General features: G+C 37.1%; 1 protein-coding gene across 9 annotated transcripts in view; it reads left to right on the top strand.

Moving 5' to 3' along the window:
• The window catches only part of nedd4l (NEDD4 like E3 ubiquitin protein ligase), a 555,383-nt gene that overhangs the window by 478,962 nt on the left and 53,447 nt on the right, over positions 1–22,974 (top strand). For 3 of the 9 annotated variants that reach the window (XM_028802511.2, XM_051928329.1, XM_051928323.1), the window contains 4 exons: positions 2,082–2,159; positions 11,282–11,338; positions 20,320–20,454; positions 21,086–21,205. In XM_028802511.2, the coding sequence (XP_028658344.1) occupies positions 2,082–2,159; positions 11,282–11,338; positions 20,320–20,454; positions 21,086–21,205 (390 nt within the window). Of the gene's footprint in view, positions 1–2,081; positions 2,160–11,281; positions 11,339–20,316; positions 20,455–21,085; positions 21,206–22,974 lie in introns of all 9 variants that reach the window. The other 6 variants (XM_028802516.2, XM_051928325.1, XM_051928330.1 and 3 more) reach the window with 4 other exon arrangements.

Here is a 22,974-nt window from a genome sequence, read left to right as displayed (position 1 = left end):
ACATGCATATAATATAACATATACCCTATATCAATAATACCCGATGTTGGTTAAATTATTTTTAAGTCCCACAGTAATTGTCTCTGAGGCTAAGGATCTTGGCTGGTATCCCAAAGGTTGGCGGTTCAAATCCCCGTCACTGCCAAAAGAGATGCTACTCTGCTGGGCCCTTGAGCAAGGCCCTTAACCTTCAATTGCTCCAGGGGCGCTGTACAATGGCTGACCCTGTGCTCTGACCCCAAGGAGTATACGAAAAACCAAGTAATTTCCTTCGAGATTAATAAAGTATAATAAAATATATATATATGTGTATATATATATATATATATATATATATATATATATTAAATGTTACATATCACTTCAAAACAGTAATATAAGGTATTCAAAAATATTACTTTTTAAGTAGCATACTATATGACATAATACACTACTTTTGTTACTTCACAAAAAAGTTATAAAAAAATCCCAAAATGTTCTGCAAGCATATGCTTAAAATAATACAGTAAGATTATGAACATACAGTATATGGAACTGAAGGTACACTCACAATAGCCAGTGTGTCTGCTTGCAATATAATCACAACAACGCAGTGAATAAAGAAAAGGCATGCATTTTCAGTTATTGATATAATATTATATCAACGTAAAAAATATACATTGTGCATATATATATGTGTGTGCACACTGTATTGTTTTGCAGCGCACAGTTCATCAGTGTTTGATTCTTTCATAGTCCACTTACAGATAGATACTTCAGCACTGCTAGCAGACAGTTTAGTCTCACTGATATGTGCACAGTGTCTTAACGTTTTTGGAGATTTCAGAATGTATTCCTAGCCGTAGACAGGAGTTTATTTTGAAATAACTTACATCTAACTACAATGGTTTTTTTCCTCCACTCGCTTGTACATATTCAAAATAATGGGAATACTTCCATGTGGAAAATGTTATTCTAAATGGAGAACGGTCTGCTACTGTTTGCTCTGCTATTTTGTGAATATTTTATGAAAGCATATAATTTAACAGTAAAAGACTAATGCATACTGGGAGCTGCAGCTAACACCGAGGGGACCTTTAGCAGTTTGTTTAAAAAAAAAAATAATAATATTACTTTTCAGGTCCAGGTAATTTTTCAAATGGAGTACTTTAAATAAATTAAGGCACAGAAAAGAAATTTTATTATATTAATAACATGTTTTATTACTAACACAGTACTCCCAACTCTTGATAATAACATACACACTCTGATCATATGATTAGGAACCTGTACACCTTCTTGTCCATGCTGTTATCTAATCAGCACATCGAATCATGTGTATTCAGTTCAGGAGCTTCAGTTAATGTTCATAGCAAACACCAGAATGAGGCCAAATTGTGATCTCAGTAAATTGGACTGAGGCTTGATTGTTGGCGTCCAACCTGCTTGTTTGAGTATTTCTGTAACTGCTGATCTCCTGGGATTTCCACGCACTATAGTCTCTAGAGCTTACTCAGAATGGTGCAATAAACAAAAAAGCATTCAGTAATGCACATGCAGTGTATACATAAAGCAAACAGGGCTCATACCTCACAGCAAATTATTGATTACTGTTCATGCCTCAACTTTGTTGACATACCAAATTTTTTAAAATGTCTTATTGTGTTATTTTTTTTATCATCAGCAAGTTAATTTACTTTTGTAAAATTTTATGTGAAATAAACATTCTACCCAGGATGGTACCCTGGCATAAAATTGCTTGATGTAACCAGCTTCAAGTGCTAGGGAGCACAAATGTACTGTTATCTTTGATGCCTTAAATTTAAGACTTTTTTTTTTACTGTATTATCTAGTGAAGCAGTGAATAAAGAAGGTGAGATTCTGGATATGATTCTGGGAAAGGGCAGTTACCATCCAAAGGATGCTTTGTTGAAGGTTTTGTTAGTTTTTAACCTTAGGCTTTGAAACTTGTGTCTTAAAAGTTACTTGATGTGCTTACCTTCCCCAGAAGAAAGACAGATTGATTGAATGACTGAGTTCTAATTTATGTCTTAAAAAAAGGATAACCAATCATTTTTTTCTTTGTTTGTTTCATTTTACAGCAGACTCAGCCATCATCCAGACTACGGTCAGCTAGTATGACGGATGGAGTCAGTGAACAGGCTCAGCCTCTCCCACCGGTAAATAAGCAATACTTTCTTGACCATCCTTGTATTTTGTATTTCCCAGCTACTTTTCCTGGCACCATTAAGTAGACTAGAAAGTTATTTCTATTTTTTTATGTTGTTTTCTTGGATGCTTTTAATAAATAAGACAGGATAAAATTATTATCTTTCTATTGATTGAATGCTGAAATATTTTAGCCAAGTAGAAAAAGTGGAGCAGTAGAAAGAAAATTCAGTTTTGCCACTTGTGATGAGGGGTCTTGTTTTAGTTGTAAAGCATGAGAATGGTGTCCAGTAGAACAGTGCCAGATATGTTCTTGTATTGGTACCTAATAATATGTTACATTCCTGCAGTCATTTCTTGTGACACATTCTTACAACTATTTTAACACACTACATAATTTACCAGTCAAGGCTGTCGCTTGCTGAAGGAATTAAGCGTGGTGGAAGGTGGCTGTTGGCCGTTTATACACTCATGATTCATGATTTGCCTTGCAGGCAGAGTGCATAAATGCTGTGATTATTTAAATGGAAGAATGTCTTTCTTGACTACACAAAGGTTGATAGACGTGTGTACCTTTCTTCCTAATTATTAAATTACATTCTTCATGCAGCGTTTGCAGTTCTTTATCCTGATTATTAATTTCCTCATTTAGAGAGGTTGCTTGGGAGCATACCCTGATACAGTGTTCTGCCCTACCCACCACATGGCAAACCCCCCCATGATCCCAAATTAGGGTTAGGGACCCGAGCATAGCCATTCGAATGGAATGGAACAGTGTAATAGAGTCATTCTTTTTTAATGGGTTAGTCTCCAAGTGTAATGACTTAACAATAAAATAAAGCTAAAGTTTGGCTCAAGTGTCCTTACTTCTAATTATAATGTGTAACATTTGCTGTAAGCTTTGGCAGCTGGATGGCTTAATAAACCCAATGTTACAAATCTGATGCACTTAATATTTACTTGCAATATTATTGTGCAAAATAAGGTCATGAGGTGGCAGTGTAATGAAGGTAACTGTGCTGGACTGCCCATTTAAAGTAAGGAGTCTCACAGTGGATAGCTTTGAACAAGTTTCGTTTGCCCTGTGCTGTAGAACAATGGACATCAGATCCAGATTGTCAAATCTCCCATGTGTGCCTTCTAGCTGTGTTCATAATTCCCAGCGTGAATTTTAAGATTTGCAGGCAAGGCCCTTTTTCAAATTCTAGGGTCTCGACCTCTTCTCCTTTTGGACTTCCATGGCTGCTGATATCAGATCTTACTAAACTTAGTTTGTAACTGACACTTTTAAATTCCATCCGAGCTTAATAAGACTTGTTAATTCTACCTAACGCTAGTATGTACAAAATTATTCCACACTATGTATTTTTCTTTTCAATTTTTGGGTATGCCCTATTTTTTCTAAATATTTTTATTACAATTATTATTTCTTGTAGATAGAGCAATTGAAAAAGTGAAAACAAGTGAACTTTAAGTAGTTTGCTTCATTATGATTTTTTAATTCTTTAGATATTTATAAGAAAGCTGAACAACCTATTTTTGGATCTAAGTATATTTGATTAGAGAAAGATGAGCCAAGGTATGAAGCTGGTTAGAATGAACAAAGCCTTTCTTTAACAGGCATGTCTTAATCAGATTTTAATATTTGTTTCATGTCAAAGTTTTGATCACTCAGATCTACTGGTTTGATTGTTCCTCTAGTCAGGCTGAAGTGACAGAATTTCTCTTATAGGGTCTGCTTTAATTTTGTAATAATAGTTTTATTCCAGTGTATCAGCCTGTAGAACTGCTTTTCTTTTCTTAGGTGTCTGTGCTTTCAGCTTCATGTAATGTATCCATTCTGACAAACAGGCAAAGGTCAGAGTGTTTTTTGCTGGCTATATTTCATTTTGTCTCAGGCTGTATTCATTTGACTTCGATTTGTAAAATAATAATGCCTAATACCTATTTTAGTTGCAAAAAATAACCATTTGTCTTACAATTTAATCAAGCAGTCCCTATAAAAAGTATTCACCCCATTTGGAAGTTTTCTGTTATTATTGCTATGCAACATTGAATCACAGTGGATTTAAGTTGGCTTGTTTGACATTGATCAGCAGAAAAAGACAAAGTGAAAACAGATCTCTTCAAAGTCTTTCAAATGAATTACAAATGTAAAACACAAAATAATTGGTAGCATAAATATTGACACCGTCTAAGTCATTATTTAATAGATGCACCTTTGGCAGACCTGAGAGCCTTAAGTCTGTGTGCGCTGGTCTCAATCAGCTTTACACATTTGGACGCCGCTGTTTTTCTTCATTCTTCTTTTCAGAACTGCTCAGGCTCTGTCGGTTTGCAAGGGAATTGTGAGTGAACAGCCTTTTTCAAGTCCAGCCTCAAATTCTCAAATGGATTGAGATTTGGACTGACCTGGCCACTCCAGGATGTTAACATTGTTGTTTTTAAGCCATTTCTGTGTAGTTTTGGCTTCATACTTGGAGTTGCTGTCTTGCTGGTTAAATAAATCTTCCCCCAAGGCACGGGGTTTCTTGTAGACTGCATCAGGTTTTCCTCCTGGATTTCCCTGTATTTTGCAAGATTTCCTTTGTTTCCTTTCAAACCTCACAAGCCTTCCCAGGCCCTGCTGCAAAGAAGCATTCCCATAGCAAGATGCTGCCCCCACTATGCTCCAGGGTAGGATTGGCATGTTTGTGGTAATGTGCATTGTTCAAACATGCCGTTTAGTTTGATGGCCAAAAATGTACATTTTATTCTCATCAGACCATAGTACCTTCCTCCAGCTGACTTCAGAGTCCCGCAGATGCCTTCTGGCAAATAGTAGTAGAGATGTCACGTGCACTTTTTTTTTTTTTTTTTTTTTTTAACAGTGGCTTTCTCTTTTCCACTCACCCATAAAGCTGCGACTGAGGAAGCACTCGGGCACCGTCTTCCAATCTCTGCTATTGCAGCTTGTAACTACTTTAGGTTTTCATAGCTCTCTTGGTGGTCTCCCTCTCTGGTTTTCTCCCTAAGTGATCGCTCCATTTTTGTGGAAAGCTGCTTTAGGTAGATTTACAGCTGCGCCATAAACTTGCCATTTCCTAATGTATACTGAGTGACTTGGATATTTTCTTGTATCCCCTAAGTTGTGTTTTTCAATTACATTTTGTCATGATTTAGATTTATGATGATTGTTTGTATAATGTACTTGTGTTAGGGGTTGTTGAGGTTGAGGATTCAGTTTCTTTTATTAATTTCTTGAAATTCATAATTGTCTGTATTTTGTATGTTGGCTTAAAACATCTTGGATGCTGTTTTAGGTCCTCATTCGCCACCGTTTCAAAATCCTGTTGTTGGGCCTGCTTCCCCACATTTCTAGTAACGTGACCTCTGAAGTTGTGACCCAAACATAATCATTGCCACAGGATAAAAGGACAGCTAGGAAGACATTTCCTTATCTGATCTGTGGATACATAAACTCTCGTAAAGCTTTGTGCAGACTCCCCTCACTTGTTGTTTTCGGTTTTGATCTCTTGCTTCTTCTCTCGACCTTGAATCTTGTCTCTCATTTTGGCTTTTGTTTCATTTTGCTCTTGAACTGCTGTTTTGTTTTTCTACATTTGTCTTCCAGTCGTGCCCAACACTTTTCATGGAGTTGTTTGGATTTGTCTTCATTGTGTATGTTGGACCTTCCAGATACAGGAGCTTTTAGACTACACTCAGCTGACACCCCAGACAAGTGATTTCCATTAAATTAAAATCAATTGGCTGCACCAGTGATGACTTTGGTGTGTCAAAGGGGGCGATATACTTATGTGATCAATTACTTTGTGTTTTATATTTGTAATCCATTTAGACCATTTTCACTGACATTAAAAAGGAATTTTCTGTTGCTTATTGTCAAAAGGGCAAATTAAATCCACTGTGCTTCAATGTTATAATAACAATAAAATGTGAAAAAACTTACAAGAGGGTGAAAAAACTTTATAAGCACTGTATTTCCTTACTTTTTGTTGCTAGATTAATTGATTTAATTTAAGAACTTAAGCTAACACGATGTGACAGTTCTGCAGCATTTGGAGTTTTAAAGCCAAAGGTTTCCCTTCTTAAGCAGTGGTGCGGCCATTGCATGTTGACCAGAGCGTTTATTTCTTCCCAATGAGTCTGATATATCAATTAAAAAAATATAAAGTCAGTTTGTTTAAAACTAATTAATTTGAAATGAAAACTGTTTCATTGAACAAGTACAAGAAGGATTTTACAAAGATGTGGTTATTTTTTTTTTTTAAATGTCAGCAATTTTTTTTCTCTTTTAACAATGCCAAGTTTTAGGTGAAGCTCACAAGGTAGTAATAAAGTTTCATAAAACAATATACAGCACATTATTATGCATTAAGAAAAGTAACAAATTTTATACAGAAGAAACTATTTTCCTGAACAAAACACTGTAAAGGACATTTTATTCACTGTTCACCGAATTTGACAGAAGTAACTTAAATACCAGTTTATCGTATCATGTGTGATAGCAAGGCAGTGACAGTTCTTTTAGTGAATATGAAAGAAAGTAAAAATATCTCTTGAAGATTATCATGTCAACTCCTACTTTCTTTTTCATAAAAGAAACAAAAATAATTGTCTAATAGTACTATGGACGATAATAATGACATGGTCACTGTCACTTGCTGTGGTGTAGAAGCTAAGATATAGTCAAATTTTAGCTGCCACATTCACATATTTTGCTCTGTCATGTTGTACATGTGGTTCACAATCCGAAGATTTAATTTTTTCATGGCTTCACCATCCTCATAAGGTGAAAATGAGCCAGATTGAATGTGTTTTGTGGCACCTGTTGGTTTAAAATATAGTTAGATCTTTAGGGTGATCAGTTAAGGTACGCTCTATTGTAAACTGTCTATATGCTAAAATGAAATGTTTCTTGGCTTTATTGTTAAACAAGATATAGTCTCACCAGCGGCCATATTTATAATAGTTGAACAGTTGCAGTGTTAGTCTAGAAACAAACTGACAGAACAAAACAACAATATGGTGATGCACCAAACAAAAACAAATATCTAAAACACTACCCTTTCAAAGTAGATGAACCATAATTTAAGCAAACAGCATCCTACATTCGCACATATTCCAAGACATTTTAGTCTTGTCATGTTTGAATAAGATTAGAATTTGTTAGTCATCTCATAAAGATTTACATTACAGATTTATTTTAATTTTGCAGGTTATCTAAGGAAAATAAGAGAAATTCATTTCAGACATTCAGTAGTTGTTCCTTTTCCCACCTGTTAAGAAGAGTTTACGTGCTCTTAATTTCATAGTCATTTACTGGCTTCACATGAACTCCTTGCTTTCACAGAATAACATCCTCAAGCCTGTTTAATCCAGTTTAAGGTCTCAGAACCTGGAGCTTATGCTGGCAACAACTAACTCAGTTCAGTCCACCACCAAGCCTACTCATATTCATATGGGGCTAATTTAATATTTTCTATTAAGTACCCACACAAATCTTTGCAATTTAGGAGAAAGACTGGAGATACCAGAGAAAAACACACCCATACACAGGAAAAATGTAGAGATTCCATACAGTCAAAGATAAGAAATGAACTCGAACCCAGGATGCTGATCCAAGAGGCAGCAACACTAAGCACTGCACCACTGTGCCTCCCTCTCTGTGTTACCGTATTTCTGCCTTTGGTCCCCAACACATGGAAATGTTCAATTTGATATATTTTACCTTGTTTTTGTTTACAACAATGAGTCGTGTTTTGTCACACCTTTCAGTAGACAGAGGAGTCTGCTCTAATTGTGTATGCCTTCCTTCTTGATTATGTCTGTTTTATTTAGTATGCTGCATGTGTTTTTGTGTGACATAGCAGAACCAAAGTAAACATATCATCCTGATGTTTTTAAAGTAAAAATGGAAAACACTGCCCACTCAGTAGAACATATTCTGTTTCCAGTGTTATTCCGGTGTCCTCGTGGGATATTCTGTCGCTTCAAATTGAGTGGCTGCTTGTTTTCATTAAACCACACTTTCTTTGAGTAGTTAATTTGTGATTGACTTTTCAGCTTATTGCCCTTCTTGATCAGATTTACTTTACTGTCTGAAAGTGCGAGGTGTGCATTTGTAAATTATTTCTGTATAGACCTGTTCTTTACAGCTTAAGACCCTGTCTCAATACCCGAATTGGCCAGCGATTTTCAGTCACAGACTTTATTTCCTTACAGAGTCCTCTGTACTGTTTGCGACAAAGACACATTCTTCCTTGATGTCCCCCTCTGCTCCACAGTTTAAAATTACAAATCAAACAATTCAGACATGATTAAAGCGCACGTTGCAGACTTTCATTTAAGGGTACATATATTTTGGTCACACCATGTAGAAATTACAACACTTTTTTTTCTGCACAGTCCCCCCCATTTAAGGGCACCATAATGTTTGGTACAGTTGGTGTCACGAATGTTTGTGATTCCTCAGGTTTGTTTCATGGCTTTATAAGATATCTTGGCTCACTTCTACCCTTTGGAGTATGTGGTTGCCATTGTTCGACATGAAGACAACAGCTGTGCCAATGAAAGTCAAAGAAGCCGTTATGAGGCAGAAAAACAAGAATAAAACCATTAGAGACATCGGTCAAACCTTAGGATTACTGATATCAACTGTCTGGAAAATCATTAAGAAGAAAGAACGTACTGGTGGACTCAGTTATCGCAAAGGGACTGGTAGGCCTAGGAAGACCTCCACTGCTGATAACAGGAGGATCCTCGCTATAGTAAAGAAAAAGCAGCAAACGCTTGTCCAACATCAGAAACAGTCTTGAGGAGGCAGATGTGGATGTGTCAAGGACTACTGTCCACAGAAGACTTCATGAACAGAAATACAAAGGCCCCACTGCAAGATGCAAACCACTACTTAGCTACAAAAACAGGATGGCCAGATTACAGTTTGTGACAAAGGACTTTAAACTGACTGCAGAAAGTTCTTGTGGACAAACGAGTTAAAGATGGACCTGCGTTAGAGTGATGGCAAGAGCAAAGTGTGGAGACGAATATGAACCACACAAGATTCAAAGCATATCATCTCATCTGTTAATTATGGCGATGGGGGCCTTGGGCATTTATGGCTGCCACAGGTGCCAACACACTTATCTTCATTGATGATGTAACTGGTGACAGCAGTTGCACAATGAATTCTGAGTTGTATAGAAACATCTTATATGCTGAAGTTCTAGTAATTGCCTCCAAAGTCATCGGTTGATGCTTCATCCTGTAAGAAAATGATCCCAAAACATACTGCTAAGGCAACACAGGAGTCTTTCAAAGCTAAATAATGAAATATTCTTGAATGGCCAAGCCAGTCACCCAGTTTAAATCCAATTGAGCATGCCTTGCCTATGCTGACGAGGCGACTTAAGGGGACAAGGCCCAAAACAAGCAGGAGCTGAAGATGGCTGCATTAGAGGACTGGCAGAGCAGCACCAGAGAAGTTTCTCAGCACCTGGTGATGTCTTTGAATCACAGACTTCAAGCAGTCTTTGCATACAAGTTCAACTGCTTTAATATACCTATCATTTCTGTGTCCCAAACATTTTGGTGCCATGCAAATGGGTTGGGGGAGGGAATGATGATTGAATTGTATGCAAATACCCTTAAATGAAAGTCTGCAGTGTGCACTTTAATCACATCTGAATTGCTGATTTGTAATTGTACAGTGTGGAGCAGAGAAGTACATCAAGGAAAATTGTGTGTTTTGTCCCAAACATTATGGAAGGCACTGTAAACGTAGTGAGTCAGGGTAGTCACAGCACATTACCATGATACAGTCATGTAGTTTGACATGCCCAGTGACTCAGTGCCAACTGTTTTGCAACTTGCTCCAAGAAAATCAAACAGGCTTGATTTTGTTTTAAGTTGAAGGAGTAGAATTGCATGCATGTGAGAGCTGACAACTAATGAGCGCTCACCCAGAAGTATAATGGCATGCAGTGCAGCCACTAGGAAATGTGCAGTGTGTGTTAAGGACCTCGCAAGCAGAATAGATGCTTGTATGTCTGATGCCTCTGGTTGTAAATGAAGAAAGAAAAGGGTCCGAGATTGAACTGAATTTGCTACTCTTGTAAAGCCCTTGCACAGGAACCAGCTGCATCAGCTCCTTATCGGCTGTCAGATAAATGCAGAGCTTTGCGATACTTTGGAAATGTGAAAAACTGTGCTGGAAAGTCATTGTGCAGGCACCTAATTTGACTAAACCATGTGAATCTAGTCATGTAATGTGGCATCTTCAGGTGACAAGATCAGCAGCTGCACTGGTGAAGTCTGTCATCCCCTCCAACTAACAGTTGTGTAATGTGAAGCCAAGTTTAGGTCCCAGAAGTACTGAAGTAAATTTAGATTTGTTTGTACAGTAATGAAATGGTACCTTTTGAGTAGACGTTCCAAGAGATTAAACAGCCACAGGTAGGTGCATGCAGATGAATAGATAAAGACTCAACTCTTGCATGGAGTTCACTGAAGTTTTTTAATGCTGTCGGTAATAATTTAGGGTTATCAGTTAGTGCATATTTGTGTTCATATCACACTGTGTTGACCACTAGCTCTCTGCAAAGGTCACTTGGAAGGAGATTTAAAAAGTCTATGCCATAGGTGACAAGCTCCTATTACATGCTTTTAGTATGATTTTTTACTTTTTTATTATTCATGGTCACTTTCTGTATACCGGAATTAGTTCAGAAGTGTCTTTTAACTTATACCTGAATCTGTAAGATGCACCAGGGAATTGTTTCTTCTGTAATTTGTTTGTAATGTGCAAGCAGGGCCTGTTTCATATGAAGCACCATTTGTTCTGATCATTCATTTACATTCCTTTCAAGCTGCAGAAGTTGGACTGATTTTCCATTTGCCATCTGTATCACATTTAATTCCTTCCTTGCCCTGTGTAGCATGTGACAAGGCTTGGCATTCATTAATTACAGCTTTATACCTTCATTTCAGTCTGATACAAGCAGAGTTTTTTATTTTTTGTTAAATAATTTCAGTTTTTCTTCCTGCTTGCAGGCTTTTTGGAGCAGTTATTTTTAAACTGACATTTTTTTCATTTGCTGTTGAATGACCTTTAACAAAAATTATCATTTATCAGCAGAACGAGTCTAGGAGAACCCGTGCCCAAACAGTTATTGGTGGTGAAGAACAAATGGTAATGTGTTTTACACGGTTATGTACTTTTTATAAGACCTTGGGGTTATTTTGTGTATCTGATTTGTCTTTCTTAGTATTATTCTTCTGCAGTCTGCTTATTCTGATTTTTTTATTTTTCCCTATTTACTTTGGAATAAATATTCTGGCTCCTGGTGACTGATTATTGACCACTTGCATGTCCCTGACAGTCTCTTGGGGATTTTAATCGCTCCCAGCTGTCATTAGCTTTTCTTGTAACGCCCAGCAGTTAGGTGCCCTACTGTTTATGAGGCCAGCAACTAAAACAGCACCTCCGTTTTGGAATCAACAAATAACAGACCAACTGAATCATATAAATGCTTAACAGAAGGCACAGCTGACAGTCTCCATGAACCTCTGAACAATGCTCTTCCTGGATTACAGGGCAGCTTTATCACCTAAATGCCGGATCACCCAAAGTGGATCATCTGCTGTTAATTGCCCGGTGTTAAAATACTGTGGGGCCTGATGCCTGCTGGTTTTTGGTTGCTGCCTTTCTGCCACTCATCCACATGCCTCTTTTAAGTATATTAATCTCTGTGGGTTGCTTTGCTGTTCTTTCTTAAAGGACATCAAACAGAATTCATTCTGATTCTTTCCACAATGCCTGGTGCCAGTGGGGTTATCTGCTTTGCTGTGGTTTTTCTTTTTATACAAATATGTTATTAACTTTACTGTTTATTTTTCTTACACATTTTGTGCTGTATATCAACTGCTAATATTGTTTTTTCAAACTGTCACTTCTAGGATATTCAGTCTGGCCCAGTGCAGGTTGTAAGCCAGTGTTTCATAGCCTTCAATAGTATGGCTTAGTGGTCATGCGGCTGGGCAAAGAGTGCAACTTATCAGTGTGTCAATTTTAGGAGTCTGAATGTCAGCAATTATTACATTCACACAATTGATAGAATACAATCACCTTTGTTTATTTATTTTTTTTTAAAGCCAGTGGGACTGTTTTATATTAACAAGTCACTGATTGCTGTAGTTACTTTTACACAGCTGTATAGCCATTTGTACTTTTTATGTTTAGCATTTTAGTCTGAGGCCTCTTATTAAGTGCCAGTTAAGCTAATATGTACTTGGTGCATGTAGGAAAGAAACTGAAGAAAAACCAATGCAGACATGGCAGGAATTTGCACACTTCATGTGGAAAGGACGGAATAGGAGTATGGACCATTAATCTGACTCTACATGATTATTTTAAGTGTCAAAGGCTAGTTTTGCTTTTATATGAATTAGGTTTAAGTTACTATAACTTACTTACTATGACTTACTATCCTTTGCAGACCTTTAGGTTATACTGTGTTATATGTAACCTCATAGGTTAGGTACTGTTTCACTAGCGTGTGCTTTATTACTCACCAAATATGAATTTTCAGATTGCAATCCTCAAAGGCATAAGTTGTAGTGTGTGTCTGCAAACAAAGGCTTTGCATTTTCAGCATTAATTACAATGATAATGAACATGAAATCAGTCAAATAGTAGAATAATTGATAATGTATTAATAGCAATATCAAAATTACATACAGTAACAAAATATTGGAGTTATAAAATGGTGAAATAAAGAATAGCAGAAATGCATATGCATGTATTAAAACTTTAGAAGAATTGTGATGAGAACAGGCTTTTCAGCCCAACAGGTTTGTCCATTGTATTCACCTACATGGTCCAAAATAACATCACGTCAAGATGTGAAGGTCCCTAAGGTCCTACTCCCCACCATACTATTTAGTAATTTATTCCATGTGTCTGTGGTTCTTTGTGTGAAGTTAAACTTTCTAACATTGGTGCAAACTCTGCCGTTAATAAATTTTCTAGCCTTGTCCCTGTGCTCTTGTTGCAGACTTTATTTTACAGTAACAACTGGGATCTACTATACTAATTCCTTTCATAATTTTAAACACTTCAATCATGTCACCTCTTAATATCTGTTTGCTTAAATCAAAAAAGGTTCAGGTCCTTCAGTCTCTCCTCATAGCTCATGTCTGTCAGTCTCAAAATCAGTCTTTCCACTCTTCTTTGGACGTTTCTCAGTGCTGCCGTCTTTTTCGTAGCCTTGACACCAAAACTGCACACAGTACTTTAAGTGAGGCCTCGTAGCATGTTATACATGACCTCCTTTAACTTCAAATCCCACACATTACGATATATAACGTAACTTCCTGTTAGCCTTCTGGGTCACTTCTATGCATTGTCTAGGTGTAGATAAGGTGTACTTTCAAGTTTCAGACCTTCCATTGTGTATTTGGTTCGCTTATTTGTACTTCTTATGTGTAATACTTTACATTTTTTTTAATTAAATGTCATCTGCCCAAGTCTGTGTGCTGTCCAATTCTTCTTTGGCTGATTTTACATTATCTGCCCTTTCACCCATTTAACATCTGCAAACTTAACCAGCTTATTAATTATGTTCTTGTTCAGATTGTTTATGTATATTAAAAAGAGCAGCAGTCCCAGCATTGTATCCCTGCGAGACACCACTATTAACACTACCTCATTCTGAAAAAGGTCCGCTCACCATAACCCTTTGCTTCCCTGTGTTTGAAACAAATTTGTACCCACCTACACACTACACCTTAAATTCCCACCTTTCATTGTGCTACCTTATCAAAAACGTACTGAAAACCAAGATAAATAATATCATGCACACCTTTCTTATCGTATGCTTTTGTTGTTTCCTATTAGAATTCCAACATATTAGTGAAACAGAACCTTCCTTGTCTGAACCCTTGTTGACTATTTGCTGGGTTCTCACAGAGGAGGTCATGTTCCACAGTATGCCAGAAAACAGAATTATTTATCTTCTTCATGTTACATTGAATCTTATCTCTTTAAACACTACATGAATCTAAAATAGATACTTAGGTCAGAGATTAAAACCCATTCAATGGGTGGCCACACAATCTCCAAAGTGGTTAACTCCAGTTCAGTGTGCTGCTAAGAAACAGACTGACACTTTACATGTGATAAAACTCAGAGCTGAGCTTTACCCCTTATAAAGCACACACATGGTCTGCCTCATTAATATGCATATTTGTAGAAAGATTCTTATAACAAAAATATTTCTAACTCAAGGGAACTGTAAAGGATTCTCCATAAGATTAGCATTAATTTCAGATCAAACATGCCTATGAAGATATTAAACATATCATCAAATATCTTAAAAATAATTTCAGTTGAAGACTTAAAACTCTGTGACAGTCCATTTGAGTGGTAATAAACTTTGGGCAGCTGTGTTCTAATAAGACACATTTTGTGCATCTTTTTTCTGGAATAAAGCACTTCTTGTAAAATAAATGTATATGTTTTTTTCTTTTCTAGAGTACCACAGCAGTCTATTGCTGATGCAAATGTAATGTCCTTTTCTCAAATGCTCAATTTTCCTAAACGGTCATAAGGCATCAGATTCAAGTCAGGAAAGATCCCTAAACAGGATGATAGTCCATTGTAGGTGACACTCATTCTCTCACTAATGTCTGGCTGTTAAAGAGGTACAATTTAGTTTAGGATTTAGTGATTTAGTTTCTGCCATAGTGGCCACACGGACAGTATGTAGACTCCCCACCTGGCTAACAAACCCCAGCTCTGCTAAGAGTTATGAAACCATACCATTAACCTGCATGTCCATACCTGGTGCAGTCAGGGGATAAACGTGCATCATCAGTCATTTGGAAATGCATACCTATGGCGTTGTCAAATGCAGAGGAACGCAGTCAAAATAAACAGAATCAAGTGACTTTGTACATAATGATTTAGATTTATTGAAAACTTTTTTTTTATTTACATCTTTGGTGGCTCCAGGATTTACTAAACAAAAAAAACTCATTTTGGACAAACACTTTATAATCAGAAGCTGACAAGACAATTGTTTATTCCTGAAGATTTGTGCGGGTCTTTTCTAGTTCCTCTTTGCTTTTTACAGAACATTAGTTCCTGGTTATTTCAGTAATGGTTATTAGCTGACATCCTATCCAGACTAGGTTTCTGGCTCTAACATGCTTACGTACTATAAAGTAGTTTAGAAAATGAACTAATGTGCGAGTTATACTACATGATACTGCTGATAGGCCTGAGCTAACTAAAATGTTACACTGGTTAGATATAGATCCTAGAAACTCTGGGTTTAATATTAGCAAAAAATAATTATTTACTTAAAATTTTAATTAGCAGATGTGCATATTAAGTTCATCGTCATCTCTAAATCAGTCTGTTTTTGTGTAAGTGTGCACTGCATGTATGCTGCAAGTATGCAGCCTTTCCAGGGTATTTTCTTCCTGTAGGCTATAAAATTGATGGACAGACGAAAACAAAACTTACAGTTGCTCAAGTCTAGTGTTCTCTTTTCAAACACAAGCATTTTTTCCTGTATTGTTCTGTAAGTGTTTTTTAGGTGCAATCTCATAAAATTTTATGTTTGTTTTTCCTTTTGTCTGCATGAAACCACTCGACTCCCAGTGGATTGACTTTTGTTGAAACTTTCCACTCTTTTTCTTCTAGGAAATTTGTCAGGACAGTTCAACTTTCATTGAGACTAGGGGGCTTTGCCCCTGCTCGCTTCACTTGCCAACCCCCCGGCCTGCACTACGCGCCAGCCACTTCACATCTCTGCCGCTCGCATATGTGGATTTCACTTTCACCAAACAACAAATCTTTTAATTTTCACAGATACGCCTCTTCATTGGGAAGAAACACTACTTTTCCCTGATGGCAACACGAATTAAACGATCTACAAGTCTCAGACTTAAAGTTTAAATCCGAACAATATATTTGATCCCTTTTCGCTGTTCCATTATTTCACCGAGTAATAATTTCCATTTGTTTGCGCTAATGCGACCTTTACTATAATTTTTTTGAGACACTTGAATTTTAGTACTTTAATTATCTCTAATCTGCTCTTTATGTGCATCACACCAATGTGTTTGAACCTATTTATGATGTTCTACTTTGTCATCTACTCTTTGTCTTTTATTTCTGGCCCCAGTCGTGGTTAAATCTCTTGGCACAAAGTCTTGTCTCGTGGGACATGAATTCATCTCTCTGAAAAAGTCACATCTCGTCCCAGAATTTTTTTTATATAATAGAGTGATATGGTGTGCTTGTACACATTTTTGAAATGTTAAAACTTTCAACTGAGAAACATTGGCACATTTCTAAACTCATCTATGTGAAAACATAGAAACATTTTGTGCGACGTCAACTACTAGTTAGTTTACTGTTTCAATTTTACATTGAAAGTGCTAACTTCAACTTTCATATTTTATATTTTTTTCTTTTGCTCGTTCAACAGCCGCTCTTGATGACAGAACGGTGAAACATCTCCAGTCGCGCACACTGAAGTAAATACACCACGCTGCAGGGTGTGGGGTGAGGTGGGGTTAGATGTGGGCAGGGTTTGGATGGCCATATAAGGAAACTTGGATAAATATGTGTTTATTCAATTCACTAATAGATATTCTTTATTTATTCAATACAATAGTAATTATATTCTTTAATTATTTAACATCGTAGAAGGTAAATACCGTCCCTTACCTTAGATATACATTGTAGCTGGGTGCAGTAATGACAGCTCCACAAACTGAAAAAATTTGAGATGCCAACTGGGTTGTCCTGTTTATTGTCCAAGGACACCAAAAGGAATATAAATGAAATGCTCTTTGGCGTGCACTTCCCGTTATGTGGGATATCAAATCAAATCAAAATTTTTTTGAAAGCTGAACCAGAAATTGGGAGGTCAGTGGCTCCCACCAGGCAGTTTTTTGTCACTGTGGGGAAAGAAGATGACCCCTGGCAGGTTATTACATACCTTGACAGAGGCTCTGGGGGAGGTCCTCTGATGCACATGTGTGACAATATATGTAAAATGCAAAGTTGACTTACTCACTGACTCGCACACTCTTCGGCAAAAACACTATTTCCTATTTATTTAAAAAGCTAAAATTTGTCAGGATGGCACATCTAGGACAGTAGGTGTCCACTAAGGGAGGAGATTTCTATAAATCAATATTTAGGGGTTGGTAGAAAAAACTCAAAATAGAAGGAATAAATACCCCAAAAAACTCAAAAATGCCTAGATGGATTTGATTGAAATTTGGTTATGTTGTAGAAAAAACAAAATTGGCTGACATTTTTTTTATTTGTTTAAATTTGTCATTAATAATGCTCTAGGGAGTGGGGTATTACTGCACCTCGTCCCTCATTTCATCACAGCGCTGACAGCAATCTCACAGAGATGTAATGTAGGTCATCTGCAGAAGTGAGGTGAAAGGAGCAAAGTTTGTGGATACTTAAAGAAGACATGTCTAGCAAAAGTGCTTGCCAGGAGCCATTGTTCTGAGCACTGTCAATTTCGCACAATTGATCCTGTAAGAAAGGCTATTAAATATATATTACTCTCCCACCCCCCTTATGCAAATAACCATACATGAGACTACAATTCCCATCAGGCAGAGCACTACTCCAGACAATTTCATTAGTGCTCACAAAGTTTAAATAAGAGCATCAATAAATTTGTTGTGTCATCAAAGGTAGTAGCAGCTTTTTTTTCCCTCAACCACTTTGGGATAACAATTTCATTGTCTTGCTCGATTACAAGGTTTATTTAAGAGCAGTGTTTCTCAACTTCTGTGGCCCTGTGACCCACTTGAACCTTCTTCAAGTTCTTTGACAATCCACAGACAACATTTGAAGAATTGTTGGGAGTTTGGGTTCCCCTTTCGTAAGCCAAGCGCAATTCGAACAGCAGGGGGGGAAACATTGATGAAATGAGCGTTGTTACAAAAGTGAAAAATATCACAGAGCACTGTGGATTGCTTTGGTGGACCGGGGGCGTGCTACATGTGACAATAAATATGAGATACTCTGATTACACACATTTTTTATCAGGCATAGCCTTGCATTTTTGAAAAAGCCAGCACTGTTGTACACCTGCATATTGTCATTAAGTTTGCAATACCGATCAGTGAACAGCACTTTTTGAAGTTAAATAAACAAAGGGGAAATAAAAATGAGAAAAATACTGCAAATTAATGGATGGCGCCAAGCCACAATTGAACAAAGTGAAGCGCAAATTTTTCTAGAGCTGATGAAGATGCTGTTTCTCAGAATGTGATAAAAAGACATAAAAGTATTGTTTTGAGTGAGTGAAAGTAATTCATCACTTTTATTTTTAATTTTTGGTGGTTTATTCTAATCCATTGTATACTGAGGCTGTACTAATTTTAGTGTTTGAGGCTGATAGAGAGTCGAGATTGTTAGCAGCCTTTATCTTTGAATGAATCAAATTTAAATCACCTTTGTAACATTACTAAATAGAGCTTTACTGTGCTTTAATATGGAGTTCAGCTGCAATCTCTTTCGTAACAGCACCACCAAGGACTGTATGTAGCATGTTCAGCAGTAAGCACCTCAAGTGAACTAATAATAATAACCGCTGAATCCAAACACAGGGTCACAGAGGTCTGCTGGAGCCAATCCCAGCCAACACAGGGTGCAAGGCAGGAACCAATCCCAGGTAGGGCACCAACCCACCGCAGAACACACACCCACACACCAAGCACATACACTAGGGCCAATTAAGAATCGCCAATCCACCTAACTTGCATGTCTTTGGACTGTGGGAGGAAACTGGAGCACCCAGAGGAAACCCACACAGACACAAGGAGAACATGAGTCCTCACAGGTAGCGCAGTGGTAGTGCTGCTGCTTTGCAGTAAGGAGACTGTGGAAGATTGTGGTTTCGCTTCCCGGTTCCTCCCTGTTTGGATAGCTCTTTGAGTACTGAGAAAAGCGCTATATAAATGTAAAGAATTATTATTATTATTGTTATTATTATTATTATTATTATTAACATGCAAACTCCACGCAAGGAGGACCCAGGAAGCGAACCCGGGTCTCCTAACTGCGAGGCAGCAGCGCTACCACTGTGCCATCGTGTCGCCCCTAATAATAACCCCATTTGAAAAAAATACAAATATTGTATACAGAAAAGTACTTTGTTTATATAGTACTTCTGATACATTTGATTAAAAAATGGCACTATAACTGAGGCCCATTGACTTCGATAATTTCCCAGATAAAGCGGGGTAGCACAGTTAGTAATTTATAATAATTAATTTTTACTGCTGTTTTATTCTATTATTTTTTATATAGAAGTTTAAATGGTATTTTTTTTATTGTTTTTTTTATCATCTTGATTTTTAAATCACTAAGGGATGACTATATTATTTTAGTGGTCTATGTAAATATTATTATTTAAATAAAGTGTAGACACTAGGATTGTAGGAACATTTTTGCCAAAATAATGTACATCAACATTTTTAGGGAGGAATAAGTTACTGTGAGCACGTGTTTGATCCAACATTCAGGTGATGAAGAGCCCTACGCTGCCCACCCCTTCCACAAGATCTTCAGGTTTTTGTGATCACATTTGCACTTGTTGTTGCCTCAAGACTGTTGGAAGCAAAGCAAATGGCCATCCACCAGAATCTAATGTATCTTACCTTCCAGGTCCAGACTCCTCAGACATTGCATTATATAATGGGATCAGTGGAATGTGGATTTAGGACAATTCAAAAAAAGATTTTCTTTTTTTTAGATTTTTCGCCATCTACAGTACCATACTGACAATCTCATTTCCCTTTCCTTTAGTTTTTTGTTTTTGCTGCTAATACTTTAAATTCTGCTACTTCAGATAATCCTTAATAATTTATATTCTTTATAAATACTGCCTCATGACATTTCTCAAATATGCCTACCCCCATTTTAACTTTTGACATTTCATGCCCATTCGCAGAGTTGTGTGGGATTTTTTTTTTCCGCTACTCTTCTTTCTTCAAAAGATTTTTCTATTTAGGAAATATATGCTGTCTGCTTCTTGGCCTCTCATTTTTTGAGACTATCATCTAGAAAAATAAAAAAAATTCACATTATAACTTCATGTCATTTTTCTCCTGATTAAGCAGCCATCACCTATGGCCTACTTGCATACCACTCCTGGTTTGCCTCCAGGATGGGAAGAGAGGAAAGACCTAAAAGGTCGCACCTATTATGTCAACCATAACAATCGTACAACTACCTGGACCCGTCCTATCATACAGGTATGAAGAGCCCCATGCTGCCCACCCCTTCTTCAAGATCTTCTGCAGCTGCATCTTCTTTATCTTGTGATCTGATTTCAGTCATTTTCCTCAACTTCTTTCTTAATCCAGTCTGATTTTTCTTTTTATTTTAGTTTATATATTTTTTTTTTTTTTTGCTGCTGCTGTTAATTTTGTGTGTATTGTTAGCTGTCACCTGTTGCTTGTGTCATGGTGTCATTTCAAGCACTGTTTACCTTTTCAGTTGTCTCTTTTTTTTCTTGTCTTTAAATGTGAAAGTATAGGTTTTGTTTCCCCAGCTGTTCATCTGCTTATAAAACTATTTCCTCTCAAAGTCTATCTAAATATAGAACCAATAAAAACAGTTATTCATTTTAATGCAGCACATAAGCACTGTTTGAAAATAATATTGCCAAAGGTAAAAAAAATCACTTTTTTTTTTATTATTGTATGTAAAGTTCACTCTTAGGCCCTGTCTTGCTACTGCCAATTTTCATTTCAATTTTCTTTCTTTTATCTGCATACTTGCTTTGTGAAATGCAACTGATTCGTCTTTAATCTAAATGGATTTTTTTTGATAATTTGTTGTGTTGTTTTAATGTTTAGTCTAATAAATATCTTTTCATGTTAGCATACAGAAGACGGGGCCACCGCCTCAACCTCAAACCTCAACAGCCACCTAAGTGAGCCCCAGCTCAGGCGGCCTCGCAGCCTCAGCTCTCCAACAGTAACCCTGTCAGCCCCACTCGAGGTGAGAGTCTGCCTTGTTAATTCACTGGAGGCTCTCTTTCCTATTCTAACATTCTCACGTTCTTCTCCTGTCTCTTCCATATTTCACGGATCCTCGTTGTTCCAGAATCTTTTTTTTCTTTTGTTTGTTCTCCTCATTTGTGTTTTTAAAAAAATCTTGTGGCCGTGTGTCATGTTTCTCCAATTCCTTCTACCTGCTCTTCCATTCTGTAATTTTTTTAATTTGAGATACTATCTATCTATCTATCTATCTATCTATCTATCTATCTATCTATCTATCTATCTATCTATCTATCTATCTATCTATCTATCATATAGAGCATTTCATACCTATCTGTCTATAGTAAATGATTCTTTTATATTAGTGTTGTAGTCAATTCATTATTGTCAGTTGCCGTGATCTAATTGTATTCCATGTTTTTGAACACAAAGTTGTATATGTTAAAACGTGTCTTTCTTGGAATTGTATTTGTTGTTTTCTTTTAGGATATTTCCACAAATTGCAATACTGAAATGGTACCAACTGAGAGGATAAAAAGCCTTTACTGTGGCAGAAATGTACTGTACCTTGTACTGAGTATCTTTGTTATCACTACTCTGTTTTAAAGTGCATTACTCTTTGCTTGTTATGTTTATGCTGTTTCAGTTCATACTTGACTACCATATTAGCACTCATTTTTTTCTTTTGAGTCACTTACACTGGGGCAGGACAAGTTCACAGTCCTATGGCTACCATTCATTATAGAAGCATAGGATGGGACTGTAATCTTTACATCTGCAATGTGCAGCGCATGCTGTGCTGCATAGTGTGGTCGTTTTTATGCTCCTGCTCACTGGTGGGCAGAATGGTGGCTCTGAGGCTAGGGATCTGCACTGGTAATTGGAAGGTTGCAGGTCAAATCCTGTAAACGCCATAAGTGACTCTACTCCATTGGACCCTTGAGCAAGGCCCTTAACCTGCAATTGCTCCATCCTGGGTATGACGTTAATCTGCATCCAGCCCTGCATGTAGGCCCTCCAACCTGCAAGGAAAAACCTGGGGGTTGGTGGCAGAATTGGCATTCCAGCCACCACAAAAAAACCTCACACTGTTCCATTCCATCTGAACTAGTGTGGTGCTGAGGTGTCACCCGTCGCATGGCTGCACTTGGGTCTTAATCTGGGATCTTGAGATGATTTGTCATGTGGCGGGTGTGGCAACACGCTGTATCAGCGCAGGCTCCTAACCTCACTGATGGCACAACTCTTCAAACGTTGAACTGATGCTCCGATTCCTGTAAACATTCCTTCAGCCTTTGTCAAACTGGAGTGCCAGCACATTCTGTAAGTCCTTGTTTTTGTACAGCCAGGGTTCAAATATCTGATCATTAGTTGTAAATTTTTTATTATTATATTCAAATAGCACTCAAAATAAATTTCAGTGTTTGTAATCTCTAAGGTCTAAGTTCCAGAATGAAGTAGATAACATAGTAAGACCTCTTTCTGTCAGGTGATGTCTTTTTTTTTTTTTTTATTATTAAAGTACTAGGGTGTTGTACCGTGTTAGCCATTATGAATAATAAGATGATTACATCTTGCCTGAAGAAGAGGCCTGAGTTGCCTAGAAAGCTTGCATATTGTAATCTTTTTAGTTTGCCAATAAAAGGTGTCATTTTGCTTGGCTTTTTTTTTTAAAGAAAAGTATTTTCTATTGACCATGAGTAATAAACATTTTGATAAAATAAACAGCTTGATAAATGAAACAAGGCTATTCTGCAAGCTTATCTGACC

The sequence above is a fragment of the Erpetoichthys calabaricus genome, chromosome 5 (genome assembly GCF_900747795.2).
Source record: "Erpetoichthys calabaricus chromosome 5, fErpCal1.3, whole genome shotgun sequence".
Taxonomy (NCBI): Eukaryota; Metazoa; Chordata; class Cladistia; order Polypteriformes; family Polypteridae; genus Erpetoichthys; species Erpetoichthys calabaricus.
This window is presented reverse-complemented; position numbering and strand designations above follow the sequence as displayed.